At 51.2% G+C, this 14,722-nt stretch overlaps 1 protein-coding gene across 1 annotated transcript; it reads right to left on the reverse strand.

The window, feature by feature from the left end:
• Positions 1-6,435: 6,435 nt before the first annotated feature.
• On the reverse strand, positions 6,436-14,191 carry GATA1 (GATA binding protein 1). Its single transcript, XM_007991602.3, has 6 exons — positions 14,100-14,191; positions 9,401-9,639; positions 8,508-8,885; positions 8,261-8,406; positions 7,435-7,560; positions 6,436-6,954 (listed from the first exon to the last, which is right to left on the reverse strand). The coding sequence occupies exons 2-6, from the start codon at positions 9,618-9,620 to the stop codon at positions 6,583-6,585; spliced, it is 1,242 nt and encodes a 413-aa protein (XP_007989793.1). The 5' UTR covers positions 9,621-9,639; positions 14,100-14,191; the 3' UTR covers positions 6,436-6,582.
• Between the last annotated feature and the right edge of the window lie 531 nt (positions 14,192-14,722).

Genomic DNA, 14,722 nt, shown 5'->3' on the forward strand with positions numbered 1-14,722 from the left:
TCTCCACCATTTCCTACCGGGCTATAAGCTGGGACCGGAGAGATAAGCAGTTCGGGGGTTCAGCATCAGACTGACAGATTGACGGTCTCACCGCCCAGTAGCTGTGCCCTCTAATCCTCTTGATGCCAGTTCCTGACGCCGATTCCCTTTCACCCCTCCTACCTGAATCTATCTTTTGTCTCAGCGCAGAAGAATTGCAGACCTAAGACCTTTAAATCCCTACACTCACCAAAGAAAACACATACAATGATAACACAGTACAAAAAATTTTACAGTTGTGATACCTGCAGCCTAAAAGAGTAGGGAGTCTTGCAAAGGGTCAAGGCCCATTTTTCTGTTGGGTCAGAAGAGAGGTTTCTGTAGAGCAGGGGTCAGCAAACTTTATAAAGGGACAGAGAGTAAACATCTTAGGCTTTGCAGGCCACATACAGTCTCAGTGGCATTTTTCTTTTTTTCTCTCTCTTTAAAACACAACTTAAAAATGTAAAACAGCCCACAGTCTGGCTTTGGCTTGAATGCCGTAGCTTGCCGGTCTGTGCTATAGTGTCAGGCCTTGATCGTCTCTATCTGGCTGGGATTCTTTTACAGGATTGAGGGTGGGGCCTTTTTTCCTTCTGTGTGAGGTGTGTGAGGAGAGAGATTCATGGGCAGGGTCAGGTCACTTCTAGTGTACCTCTGGTGGGTCATTTCAAATGTGCCCTCTGATCCTCTTGATCAGACAGAGTGAGGACAGGGATTCCTATGGTTTCTATATTATTGTTCCTTTACTGAATCAAGCAGGGGTTTCTAGAGAGCTCCAGACTATGGGTTCCTGTTCCTGTACAAGTTCAGGATTAAGCTTTTTTTTTTTTTTTTTTTTTTTTTGAGACGGGACAGGGTCTCACCCTGTTGTCTAGGCTGGAGTGCAGTGGTGTGAACATGGCTCACTGCAGCTTGAACCTCTTGGGCTCAAGCTATCTTCTCACCTCAGCCTCCCAAGTAGCTGGGACTACAAGTGCATGCCACCATGCCTGCCTAATTTTTTTTTCTTTATAGAGATGGGGTCTTGCCATGTTGCCCAAGCTGGTCTCAAACTCCTGGGCTCAAGCAGTCTGCCCGCTTCAGCTTCCCAAAGTGCTGGAATTACAGGTGTGAGCCACTGTTTGGGGCCAGGATGGGGCTTCTTAGACCTATGTTATGACAGCTTCCTACAAAGAGATCAGGTGGGCCAGTACTGAGTCACAGGTGTTTCTGTATAGGTTCAGAGCTTGTGTTCATATAGATAGTAAGATCAAGTGTGTAGATTTCAGTCAAGAGGTTATTACTGGCCAGGCAGAATGGCTCACACCTGTAATTCCAGCACTTCAGGAGGCCGAGGAGGGCAGATTGCATGAGCTCAGGAGTTTGAGACCAGCTGGGCAACATTACGAAACCCCGTCTCAATAAAAAACACAAAAATAGCTGGGTGTGGTGGTGTGCATCTGTAGTCCCAGCTACTTGGGAGGCTGAGGTGGGAGGATCGCTTGAGCCTGGGAGGGGAGGCAGAAGTTGTAGTGAGCCGAGATTGTGCCACTGCACTCCATCCTGGGTAATAGAGTGAGATCCTGTCTCAAAAAAAAAAATAATAATAATAATAAGATTACTGGCCAGGCATGGTGGCTCACGCCTGTAATCTCAGCACTTTGAGAGGCCTAGGTGGGCAGATAATTTGAGGTCAGGAATTTGAGACCAGGTTGGCCAACATGGTGAAACCCCTTCTTTCCCAAAAATACAAAGATTAGCTGGGCGTGGTGGCATACACCTGTAATCCCAGCTACTCAGGAGGCTGAGGCAGGAGAATCTGGGAGGCGGAGGTTGCAGTGAACCAAGATTGCGCCACTGCACTCCAGCCTGGGCGACTCCGTCTCAAAAAAAAAAAAAAAGAGATTATTATTAATTAGGCTAAATTATCCTAGCTGCTGTAACCCAGAATTTCAGGGGCTTAACAAATAAATGTTTATTTATTGCTCATTCAAAAGCCAATCTGAATATTTACTACTGTTCATTCATGGACCCAGGCAAACTCTATTTTGTGACTCTGTCCTCCTTTAGGTCCTTGGAGTTAGTTGGTTTTCAGCTGGTAGACAGGGAAAGAGAGAAAATGGAGGATTGCATGAGAGATTTTTATGGGCCAGGCCTGGAATTGGTATATGTCACTTCTGCCCATACTCCATTGGTCAGAACCAGTCTTGTGCCCATATCTATCAGCAGGGGATGTAGGAAAAGGTAGAGTGAGCTCAGGAAGAACAGGAACAGGTTTCAATGAGCTTATAGCAGTGTCTCCTATAGGGTTCCATAGACCCCACAGACCTATACTGTCCTATATGGTAGCTACTAGCCACATGCGGCTACTGCTCTTGAAATGTGGCCAGTCCAACTTGAGATGATATGCTATAAATGTGAAATGTACACCAGATCACGAAACTCAGTATAAAAAGTTTATAATAGCTCAGTAATTTTTATATTGATTGCATGTTGAAATGATAATATTTGAATAGATTGGGTAAAAAATATATTGATGTTATTAACAATTTTATCTGGTTTTTTTTTCTCTTTTTAGTGTGGCTACATTGAAAATATAAAATTACTCATGTGATTCACATATTTCTATTGGACAGCACTGCTATAGAAAGTTCTCTTTAAAGTATTGAGACAGGGACTCGTACTGTGTAGGGGTACGAGCATCTCTGGGTCAGGTTAGTGTTTCCTGTCTAGGGTCAGGAGAATGATTCTGTTACCTGGTAAGGCAGGTTTGCAGGGAAATACGAAGGTTGGAGACATTGTAAAGTGAGAGGGAAAGCTGTGAAAGCATTTTTCTTCCCATACAGATTAAGGTTAGGTGTTCCTTTTGAGGACAGGAGAGTGGTTTTCTATAGATGGCCAGGCCAGAGGATCACAGCATACTCAGGCCAGGTATTTCTGTCCAGGATCAGAGCTGTGTTACTAGAGACAGACAGATCAGGTGAGTCCATTGGGGGTTAGGCCAGGGGTTCCTGTGCAGTCTCCAGGCAGGTATTCATGGTGATTCTGATTATGGGTTTTACAAGTTCAGAACAGAGGTTCCTCTGCAGTGTAGAGGTTTTTTATACTGGTTCATTCTTTGGATTACTCTAAAGAGGCAAATCAAAGGTTCCTGTTGAGTGTAAGGGCAGGATTTTCTGTGCCAGCTTAGGACACAGGTTCCTGCTGAGGGTCATAGAGGTTCCTGTGCGGGGTCAGGACAAAGATCCTGTGTGTAGTTAGGACACTGCCCCTTCAGAGATTCAGGTTGGTGTTTCTTCTATTGGGTCAGGGCAGTGGTTCCTGTACAAGGTGCAGGTGGGGCTTCTAGGACAAGGCCAGGGAAAAGGCTGTTTTAGAGAATCACATTAGACTTCCTGTTCAGGATCAGCAGTGTATTTCCAGGGAGTGAAGCTAGGAGTTCCTGTAAAGATCAGAGATTCCTGTAAATTCCTATAAAGATCAGAGATTCCTGTAAATTACAGAGATTCCTGTAAATAAATTACTGTAAAAGTAAAGGATTTCTGTTGAGATTCAGGACAAAGGCTTTCTGCAGAGACCGGTCAGAGGTTCCAGTACAGTTTTAGGGTCAGGCTTCCTGTAGAGCAGTGGTCCCCAACCTTTTTGGCACTAGGGACCAGTTTTGTGGAAGACAGTCTTTCCACGGATGGCGGGGGATGATTTGGGGATGAAACTGTTCCACCTCAGATCATCAGGCATTAGTTAGATTCTCATAAGGAGTGTGCAACCTAGATTCCTCGCATGCACAGTTCACAATAAGGTTCGTGCTCCTATGAGAATGTAATGCCACTGCTGATCTGACAGGAGGCGGAGCTTAGGTGGTAATGCTTGCTTGCCTGCTGCCCATCTCCTGCTGTGTGGACCAGTTCCTAATAGGCCATGGACCGGTACCAGTCCATGGCCTGGGGATTGGGAACCCCTGCTGTAGAGGATTAGGGTAGTGGAGCTAATGCAAGATAAGGACCAGGAGCTTCATGCAGCATCAGTAAATGCCACCCATATAGTGAGAAGGGGGGGGGGTCCTGTATCAGGTGAGGCCATAGGTGCCTGTATAGGCTGAGGTCATGGCTTAAAGTAAATGGTCAAGACAGGCATTCCTGCCATAAGGTCAGGAAATGGTTTTCTATACAAGTTTAAGACTGAGGTTCATGTTGAGAGTTGGATCATGGGTTCCTGTGGACTCTGTGGGATAGGGTGTGAGATCACGGATTGTTGTGCAGGGCAACGTCAGGGATCATTGTCACCAATGAAGGCAAGAGGTTCCACACACAGTTGGGGTTCTTGAAGAGGTTGAGGACAGGGATTTCTGTAAAGACAGAGCTGGGTTCATGGTTTACTACCCAGTTTATTGTGAGTGAGGTGTTTTTAAAATGCTACCTGGAGGACAGGACTGCAGCAGTATGAGGACAAAGGTAGTCCTGTCTGAGGTCGATACAGGATTCGTATAGGGAGACTGGGGCTTGTGTGGATGGTCAGGACAAGCGTTCCTGTCCAAGATGTGCAGGGGCTTCCTTACAGCTTAGTTCAGACGTCTCCAGCTGGGGTTAGGCAGAGGTTCTTACTATCCAAGGGCTGGCATTCCTGTACAGGATCAGGATGGGTTTCCTGTCGATAATTAGATGAAGGGTTCCCCTAGAGCTTCAGAGCTAGTCTTCTGTACCAGGCTTGGAGAGCTATACTTATGGGGGTGAGGCCCAGGGTTCCTGAACAAGGTGGGGCCAGGCATGTGTCCAGCACAGGTTCTGAGAGGGGTTTTTAGAGGATGGAGACTCCTGTAGGGTGTGAGGGCTGGGCTTCTGAGGGTAGGCCAGACACATGTCTTTTATGGGATCAGGGCTGTTGTGGACAATGCCCACAATGAGCATAGACTCCTGTGATTCTGCAGCAGGCCACTGAGTGGAACTGGCATGCCCACTAGCTGATGGATGGGCTGCTGTTCTGTGGAGGACAACTGCTTACCTATAATATGGTCAGGACCTATGGGTCCCTGCAACCCCCATATCCAGGGCTCTAGGGGAGAAGCCATAAAGAGCAGTTAAGTGTGGGCAGCACTTATTTGCTGGGTTGGGGGTGTCACCCCATCCAAAATCTGCTCTTTAAACTTGGTGGTCAGGGTAAGTTACTCATCAGTTCTGGGCCTCACTCTTCCATTAGTGAAATGAGTATGGGTATATTATCCTCAGAATATTTGTTTCAGGCACTAATGAGCTAAAGCAACTGGAGCCTCCAGGCCTGCTGCCCGACCCACAGTGAGCCCTCAGGAAAGGGTGCTGCTGCTGGCTGTGGGGAGTGACTGAGCTCATGGACCCCAGGCCAGACTGCCCCGCTGGGCCCCTTGCCACTGGCTGTGTGGCCTCCATTGAGCCACTTAAACAGTCTGCCTTAGGATGTCCCCTGACTCAGAGTATGCTCTTGTGTGTTTGTGAAATTGAGGAACAGACTCGCTGTGGGGAGAGCAGCTCACCCAGGTGAGTGGGAGTGTTGGGGAAGGGGTTGGCACTGTGTGGAGCGCCCCACCTACTGAGGTTGAAACTACCTCCAAGAGCTGCTTTGTCCCCCTAATCTCCCCCTCTCATTCTCTACCATTTCCCACAGGGCTGCAGGCCGAGCTGGACTGAGCAAGATAAGACCCATCCAACAGGAAGACCCACAGACAACCCCACGCCCCAGCACTGGCCTCTGACCTTGCCAGCTACCATTCCAGCTCCACCCTTCTCCGCATTCCTTTCCTAAACATGTCTTTTGTCCCTTGGAACAGAGTCCCTAACTTACACCCTCTGAAACTGCCTGTTGAGACCTCAACAAACAAATGTACACAGAGCTGCTCACATTGTCGGCCACTCAGAGACACTGTGACATGGCACATGCCACACGTAATGCACACACACGCACACCCACACCCATGCACAGGGACTTGCAGCAAAATATTGCCATTGCCAGACCCACGAACACATCCTGACACACACTTCTTGTTCAACATTCCAAGACTCTTTATCAGATTCTGTGCCCACCATGTATGCTGTCATGCTGTCTCAAAGGTCCCCCAGCGTTGTGCCCACCCGCACGACCACAGCCCTGCACACCTCCTTATCACCTGCTCCATCACACACATTTCCAGTGTGCTCATACAGTCACACGGCACCACCCCCAACGTCAGCAGGCCCTGCATGGCCTCTTACCATGGCATATGGAACCACCTGGACATTTCACAAAAAGCTTCACATAGACTGTTCCAATCACACAACATAAACCTTGGTCACAAAGTGTCACATGTGCCGCCTCAGCCAGCCTCACATGGTCACACGTTGCAGGCAGGCACTGTCATCAGAAAGCCACAGGCATTGCTACACACTCCACCTGGCTCTACTGTCCAGCCACACACAGACACACCCCCAATTTCAGGACTTTGATGGTTTTATTTTACAAAAGCTTTGAAGGTTCAGGCCATGGGGTGCCTAGGGCCCAGAGACTTGGGTTGTCCAGACAGCTGGCTGCAAGAGGAAAAGGACACCACCCCTCCTCTGGAGGCTGTGCTCTGTGCCCTCACGAGCTGAGCGGAGCCACCACAGTAGCGCTGGTGGTGGGGGGCATGGGGCCTGTGGGGTAGGAGCCTGTGGGTGAGCCCAGCAGGGGTCCAGGGAAAGGCATGAGGTGGCTAACGGGCCCTGACAGCACCACAGGGCCCAGGCCTTGGTAGAGATGGGCAGTACCTGGGGGGCCCAGTGTCAGGCCTGAAGCCACCTCCCCACAATTCCCGCTACCACTGCCCCCAGCCACCACCATAAAGCCACCAGCTGGTCCTTCGGCTGCTCCTGTGCCTCCCAGACTGGAGCCCCGTTTCTTTTTCCCTTTTCCAGATGCCTTGCGGTTTCGAGTCTGAATACCATCCTTCCGCATGGTCAGCGGCCGGTTCACCTGCCAAAAGGGAGGCTGCGGGTGTCCCCAACTCCAGACCTTTGCATCTCTGTGTCTCAACCAGGGACGCCCTCTCTACCCCACTTCCTTCAGGGTAAGATAATTTTGGGGTGCAGAGATTGTCTTAAGGAATCCTGAGGTTGTGAGACCCTGAGCTTGGGAAAGCCTCCAAGGCTGATAGGAGCTGCCCAAGGTCTAGGACAGGGGGGTGGACATTAACTGATGCCTGGAGGTAGGGGAGAGGAGAGGAGGGAGGAGAGTGGAGGAGGAGGGAATGGAGAAGGAAGAAGGGAGGGTAATAACAGAGAAGGGGGAAAGTAGAAGAGATGAGGGAAGGGGGAGGAAGGAGGGAAAGGAGGAAGGGGAAAGAAGAAAGAGGGTTGTGGGGAAAGAGAGAAGGTGGAACAGGAACAGAGTCCGGGGCAGTGTGGCATGAAGACAGGGAAAGCAGAGGGGTGGCTCCAAGGGGCAGGGTGTCACCTGGTGTAGCTTGTAGTAGAGGCCGCAGGCATTGCACACGGGGTCCCCGCTGGCATTTCTCCGCCACAGTGTTGTGGTGGTCGTCTGGCAGTTGGTGCACTGAGTACCTGCCCGTTTGCTGACAATCTAGGGGACGACAGGATGTGAGATCAGTGCCCTGGGGATGTGGAAGTGGGGGTAAGAGGCTCACAGGGGATGTCAGGAGGACCCAAGAAGTGAGGGTCAGGTTGAAGGCAGGGCTTTGTGTACAAGGTGATGCCTGAGGATTCTGTATGGGGCCAGTACAGGGGTTCCTGTCTGGTATAAGGTTCTTTTGTTCTGTATTCTATGGGGGACTACATTGGTGGTTCTCAGCTTTGGCTGTGTATCAGAATCACTTGGGGAGCTAAAATATCCTGATGCCCAGGCAACACCCCAGTCCAATTCCATCAGCACATCTGGGAGAAGGGACCTGGGGTGATTCCAGTGTGAAGCCAAGGATGAAAACACTGGTGTACAGGGTGAGGACAAAGGTTTCTGTTTGAAGCCTATAAGGGTAGGTTGAGGATAGGAGCTTCTATAGATCTGGGTTCCTGTACAGGGAAAGGGCAAGAGTTCTTATGTAGGGTGAGGGCAAGGATTTCCATACAGAATGAAATTTTCCTGTGTAGGATGAAGGCAAAGGTTTCCATGTGATATTGGGACAGGGGTTCCTGTACAGGGTGGCCTGCAGTAGCTTCCTGTAAGCATGAGAACAGCGTTCCTATACAATGAGAAGAGGTGGCTTCTTGTACAGGATGAAGACAGGGGTTCCTGTGTATATGGTGAAGCAGGTCTGTGGTCTTACCAGGCGCTTCTTGGGCCGGATGAGGGGCCTATTCTGCCCATTCATCTTGTGATAGAGGCCGCAGGCATTGCATAGATAGTGGCCTGTCCTGTCCCTCCGCCACAGTGGAGTGGCTGTTGCTCCACAGTTGACACACTCCCTGGCCTCTGGTGGGGTGAAGAGGAGAAGAGGGAGCTAGGCTTAGCTCAGCTTTACTTTGAGCCACCCTTCCCACCTCAACTTCCCTGTCCTTTTTTGAGTTCCTCACCACAGGGAGGCAGAGGCAGAGTTCCACGAAGCTTGGGAGAGGAATAAGCTGCTGAACTGAGGGGGCTCCCGGTGGGAGAAAAGAAGGTACTGGAAAAGTCAGGGCCCCCATAAGCACTATTGGGGACAGGGAGTGATGAAGGCAGTGCAGGCCCCAGGGTCAAGAGGTCTGGGCTCAGCCGTTCTGTCTTCAGAGTCTCCAGGAAGCTGGTGCTGCCTTTTCCATCTGGATCTTCTGCGGCCTGGGGAGGGGAGTCCTCACGGGTGGGACACACAGTTGAGGCAGGGTAGAGCCCCGTCTTGCCGTAGGCCCAGCTGGCATATGGTGAGCCCCCTGGAATCCCCTCCATACAGTTGAGCAATGGGTACACCTGAAAGACTATTGGGGGGCAGGTAGGGACAGAGGAAAGAAGAGGCAAAATCAGTCTAGGGTCAGCCCATGTCAGGGTGCAGTGGTTCCCGGCACCCCCAACATGGTGGCCAAGTTCCCAGCTTTTCCACAGGCTGCCAGAACAGCTGCTGGCCATTGGATGCTTCCTGGATCCTGACCCCCACTGGTCAGTGTGGCCTCTGCAATAACCTATGACCATTTCCAAGTGGGCTTTTGAGGATGACTGTTGGGATTTGGAGCTCCACAGATCACTCAACAACTAGGGCAACCACCACATACTTCCAATATTGCCTTTCAGTGTGGTCGCCCCAGTGTGGCAGGTTGAGGAGCATTGGAATTCCCAGGTCTGCCCTTAACTAGGGAAAGTGGTCGGCACATCCATTTGAGAAGCTTCCAGCCATTGCTGAGATATACTCACAGTGGTACTCTGACCTAGCCAAGGATCTCCATGGCAACCCCAACAGCACTCAGCCAATGCCAAGACAGCCACCCAATGGAGTTACCTGGGGAGTGTCTGTAGGCCTCAGCGTCCCTGTAGTAGGCCAGCGCTGCAGCTGCAGCGGTGGCTGTGCTTGGGGCGGTGGAGGAAGCTGCTGCATCCAAGCCCTCAGGCCCAGAGGGGAAGAAAACCCCTGATTCTGGCGTGGAGGACACCAGAGCAGGATCCACAAACTGGGGGAGGGGCTCTGAGGTCCCCAGGGTCCCCAGGCCAGGGAACTCCATGGAGCCTCTGGGGGTTAACCTGCGAAGACAGAAGGGGTCCTCAGACACAGAAATCCTCTGTCCTTCACCTCCTTTCACCTGCTCCTCTTCCCGCCTTCCCCCTCCTCCCACTCCATCACCTCAGTTTCCATATTCCTCCTTCCCACCTCCCATTCCCCTCCTCCTCCTCACCTTAGTCTCCCTTCTCCTTCCCCTCCTTCTCTTCCTCCCTCTCCTCTCTTTTCCCTCCTGCATCTCCCTCTTCCACTCCTGTGTGCCCCTCCTTTCATCTTCCTCCTCATTCTCCCCATCTTACCCCGTTTGTCTTTCCTCTCCTCCCTCCTCTCGCTCTTCCTCCACTTTCATCTACTACCTCTCCCTTCTTCCTTCCATTCTCTTCCTCCCCCTCTTCCCTTTTCCCCCTCTTTCTCCCATCTCTCTTCTTCCCATCTCTTCTTTGTCCCCCTCTTCCCCACTTCCTTCTCTTTCCACTCTTTTCTCATTCTCCTCTCCTACTTCCTTTTTCTTCTCTACCTTCTTCTTTTCCTCATTGACCTCCTCCTTTTCCTTTCCTGTTTCCCCTCTTCCTTGTCCTCCTCTTTTTGTCTTCATTCTCCTTTTATATCTTCCTCACACACCTTATCTCCCTCTCCCCCATCCGCACACACCACTCTTTTTTTTGAGGCAGGGTCTCCTCTGTTGCCAGGCTGGAGTGCAGTGGCATGATCTCGGCTCACTACACCCACTGCCTCCCAGATGCAAGTGATCCTCCTGTCTCAGCCTCCTGAGTAACTGGAACTACAGGTGTGTGTCACCATGCCTGGCTAGTTTTTGTTTTTTTTTTGTAGAGATGCGGTATAACTATGTTGCCCAGGCTGGTCTTGAACTCCTGGCCTCAAGTGATCTTCCCACCTCAGCCTCCCAAAGTACTGGGATTACAGGTGTGAGTCACCATGTTCGGCCTCTCTTCACCTGTCTACATCTACTCTCCACTCCTTTCTCCTACTACTCATTTTCTCCTCCCCTCCATTTTCTTCATCCTTCTCCTCTCTCCCTTTTCTGTTCATCTTTTTCTCCCTTTCCCCATCTCCTCTCCTCCCCTCCTCCACTTCCTCTTATTCTCCCCATCCCCCCATCCTTTCTTCCCTCCCCCTCTAGAAGAGTCTGGGTGAAGGTGGGATGGGGTGCAGGACCAGAGTCCCTTGAGCCTCTTGGTCACTTCCCCCAGGACTTTGGGGTTCACCATCCTCTGCTCCCCAACTTCATCCCTATCTGTTGTATCTTGCCCTCTAACTTTCTCAGAAACCCCATGGTTTCCGGGCTTGACTCCCTCCTCCCTCCACCTCCGTTGCATCTACTGACAGAAGGCCCCCTTAGTTCCTCCGTACTTCTTGGTGTGGGGGGGTCAGTACCCCCCACTGCTTATCTCTGCCTTCCCCGCCCAACTTTTGAAATCACCCCAAGGCCACTGACTTCCTCTGAAGAGGGTGACAGGTGGGAGGTACCTCTACCGGTACCCTTTCCCCTTGGGAGGCCCACCATAGTTCTGCTTTCAGGCTCTTTCAGTTCCCAGGCCTCAGTTTCCCCGTCTGCTGTATTGGGGGTGGTGATGGGCTGCAGCTGAGCTGAGACTTGTGGGATGGCCCTTTGCCTCTGTTTTGCCTTGTGTGTGTCTCTGTCATCTAGCTCTCCACCTCTCTGTCCCCCAGGGCTCTTTCCCCTGACTCTGTTTCCTCTCAAGTCTGACTCTGTAGCTCCCCCAGCTTTCTGTGTTTCTATGATATAGCTTGTCTTGTCTTCTCCTTTTGTGCTTTTTTTTTTTTTTTTTAAAGACAGAATCTCACTCTGTCACCCAGGCTGGTGTACAGTGGTGCGATCTCGGCTCACCGCAACCTTGGCCTCCCAGGTTCAAGTGATTTTTATGCCTCAGCCTCCCTAGTAGCTGGGATTACAGGCATGTGCCACCACACCCAGCTAATTTTTGTATTTTTAGTAGAGATGGGGTTTTGCCATGTTGGCCAGGCTGGTCTTGAACTCCTGACCTCAAGTGATCTGCCCACCTTGGCCTCCCAAAGTGCTGAGATTATAGGCGTGAGCCACCGCGCCTGGCCTCTTTCTGTGCTTTTATAAATGTTTGATGATTTTCTGTCTTGTTTTCTGTCTTTCCATGTTTCTCTCTCTGGCTCTCTCTGTTACTCTTGCTTTTTCCCTTTCCTCTATCTCTCTGAACATCTCTGCATGTCTCCCATTCTTCCTGCTTGTTTGTCTCTTCCTTCTGTTTCCCTCTCTTTGGGCCCTCTGACCTTATGTCCATGTGCCTCGTAGTAGTCTCATACCCCTAACCGTACCCAGCCACATGCAGCTCGGGTTAAGGAGCCTGGAATGCTGGCCCTGGCCCTACTGTGCTGGCCTGCTCTGTTTCTGTGTCTGTAGGGTGGAGTGACAGGGCTAGACTAGAAGGCTGTCTTCAAACTGCCCCTCACCCCTGCTTACATGACCCATGGTATAGACAGGCTAAGGGGCAGGCCCAGGCTTGGGGATTGTGCTAGGAAAGAGATGGGCCACAAGTGTGCCCACCACCAACACCTTCTCAGCCCCAGGGTGCCTGCTGTTGCTCTCTGAAGAGAGTGTCTTGCTTCCCCATCTTGGTCTCTATCTCTTTCCTCTCTGTCTCTAATTCTGTGTTAGTCTCTCTCTCTTCACAGTGCTACCTGCGGGTATCTCTGCATTTCTATCTCCTTTTCTGCTCCTGGGTCTTTTTTTCTTTTTCTCCGGCCGTTTGTCTGTCTCTGTCTCTTACTCATTAAGTTTCTCTCTCTCTGTTTTTCCTTTCTCTTTATGTCTCTTTTGTCTCTTGCTCTTTGTCTCTGTGTCTCTGTCTCTCTCTTCCCATCTCTCCCTCTGTTTCTCCCTCCCGTCCCTGTCTCATTGTGTGTCTCCTGCTCTCTTTCTTTCACCTACTATTCCCTCATCCCCTCAACCCCACCTTACACACCATGATCTCCCTCTAGCCCCACTGCCCCCAACCCCTGCACCTTGGTGAGTCCAGGGCTGCCCACCCCTCCCATGGCAGGGGCCCAGCCCCCTCACCCCCAGTTATCACTCTCCGGACAGAGATAAAGTTTATCTCGAGGCTGGGGGATATGAAAGCTCCTTATCAGCTGCCCCACTAGAGTAAGTGTTGCCCCAACGGTGGCAGCAGGCAGCAGCCGGCACCCTCCACTCTCCCTCGGCCCCAGCCCCTCACCCCAGGTAACATTCCAATCTTAGCCCTCAAGGGAGGGTCTCATGGGGCTGAAGGGAGCAGATATAAGGTCTAGGGAGCAGATACAGGGCTTGGGGGAAGATAGAGGTGGAGTTTGAGGGTCAGATATGGGGTTAAGTCAGAGAGAGGTTTGGGGTGTAGCCATGGAGTTTGGGGGAAGGCAGATATGGGGGTTTATGGAGCAGAGACAAGCTTGGAAGTTCAGGGACACATTTTGGACTCAGGAATAGGTTGTGAAAACAGACGAGGTTGGGGGATCAGAGGCGAAGTTTGAGAGTCAGAAATAAAGTTGAGAAGTAGTGTGGGAGTCAGATTCTGAGGGTCATAGAAAAATCTGGGGAGTTCAAGGTTTTTCTGGAGGAGAGATAGAGTTTAGGAGTGAAAGATCTGTTTGGAGACAGAAATGTGGCTAGTGATTAAAGGGGAGTTTGAGAAGCCAAGATAGAATTGGAGTAGAGAAAGACTTGGAGCTGGAGAGATTCAGGGAGACAAAGAGATGTGTTTTAGGGCTGAGATAGGGTTTTGGGAAGGCAGACATGAGGGTTCATGCGGCAGAACAGATTTTGGGGAGTTGACTTGGTATTTGGAGTGACAAAGATATTTTACTGAGTAGGCAGGGAGTTGGGAGAGAGAAATGGTTTGGGGAGATCAGAGAGAAGTCATTGGGAACAAAGAGTGGGTTTGAGAGGGAGAGATGGGGTAAGAGGATGGAGCTAGGGTTTGGCAGATCAGAGACAGGTTTGGGGGCTCAGAGAGAGTGGGGCAAAGACAAGGTGTTATAGAGCGGATAAGGGGTTTGGGAGCAGAAAAGTGAGGTTTAGAGGAGAAGTCAGGGAGACAGAGACAAGTTTGGGTGAGTGGAAATCAGATATGGGACAGGGAAAGGATTTCGGGGGATAAAGTCATGTTTTGAGAGCCAGAGTTAGTGTTTAGGGGAGATAGACCTAGGGGTATAGGGAGCAAAGTGAAAGGATCCAGAGGATATAGATATCTTGGACGGAATGGATGGGAGGGCAGAAAGAGGTGGGGTTTAGGGGGTAGATTTTGGGTAGAAATGGGAGTTGGAAAGACAGATGGGTCTGAGGAGCTGTAAAGGGATTCAGGGCTGGCTGACACTTTGGGGACCAGCCGTGGGTTGGGGAGCCTGGAGCAAGCTGAGGGGTGGGTAGCCATAAAGGTAGGGGTAGCAGGCCCAGGGTTGCCTTGGTGGGAGCTCAGTGGGGGCTGAGACTGACCTGGGCTGGTTGTTGCAGAGGGTTCAGCCGCCTTGGGGATGTGGCAAGCTCAGTGTGATCCTAGGGGGTGTCCTGGCTGGCCTTGGCCTTTGAGGCTCCCTTCCTCCCTCCCTCCCTCCCTCCCTCCCTCCCTTCTCCCTCCTCCCTCCTCCCCAGGGAGTGGCTGGTGCCCCAGTGGGTGGGGCGGCCCAGGGGAGGGGCCGGGTCCCATGCTTGTGGGGCACCTCTTGGGCACTGGAGGCCCTCTTCCACCCTCCCTTCCCATGCTGGGGATTCTTGAACCCCGCTCAACTTAGGCTCCCAGGGACTGTAGTGTCTAGACAAGCAAAATAGGCTGAAACCAAGATAAATGAAAATAGCAGATATGGTTTCATGACTTCACTGGGCTTTTCAAAGAGTAAAGCCCTTAAGGTGTGCGGGGCCGGTGTGGGCTAGACTCCTATGTATGTGCGTCTTCCTGGCTGCAGGGAGAGAAGGGATGTGGCTGTACCCATTTTGCAGGTGAGAAGAGTGAGGCTCAGAGAGGTTCTGCTGGATTTGAACTAGAGCCTATGGGATACCTTGATGACCCAGGCTAAGCCTGCGGGCCAGGCCAGTGCTGGCGGGAGTCAGGGGCATACTCA

Source organism: Chlorocebus sabaeus, chromosome X (genome assembly GCF_047675955.1).
Source record: "Chlorocebus sabaeus isolate Y175 chromosome X, mChlSab1.0.hap1, whole genome shotgun sequence".
Lineage (NCBI taxonomy): Eukaryota > Metazoa > Chordata > Mammalia > Primates > Cercopithecidae > Chlorocebus > Chlorocebus sabaeus.

Excerpts from the sequence above, each read along its gene's own strand:
- GATA1 (XM_007991602.3), bottom strand. The coding sequence starts at position 9,620 with ATGGAGTTCCCTGGCCTGGGGACCCTGGGGACCTCAGAGCCCCTCCCC. Across the intron at positions 8,886-9,400 it reads GGCCTACAGACACTCCCCAG|TCTTTCAGGTGTACCCATTG; the intron begins GTAACTCCATTG and ends GCCCCCCAATAG. Across the intron at positions 8,407-8,507 it reads TCTGCCTCTGCCTCCCTGTG|AGGCCAGGGAGTGTGTCAAC; the intron begins GTGAGGAACTCA and ends TCACCCCACCAG.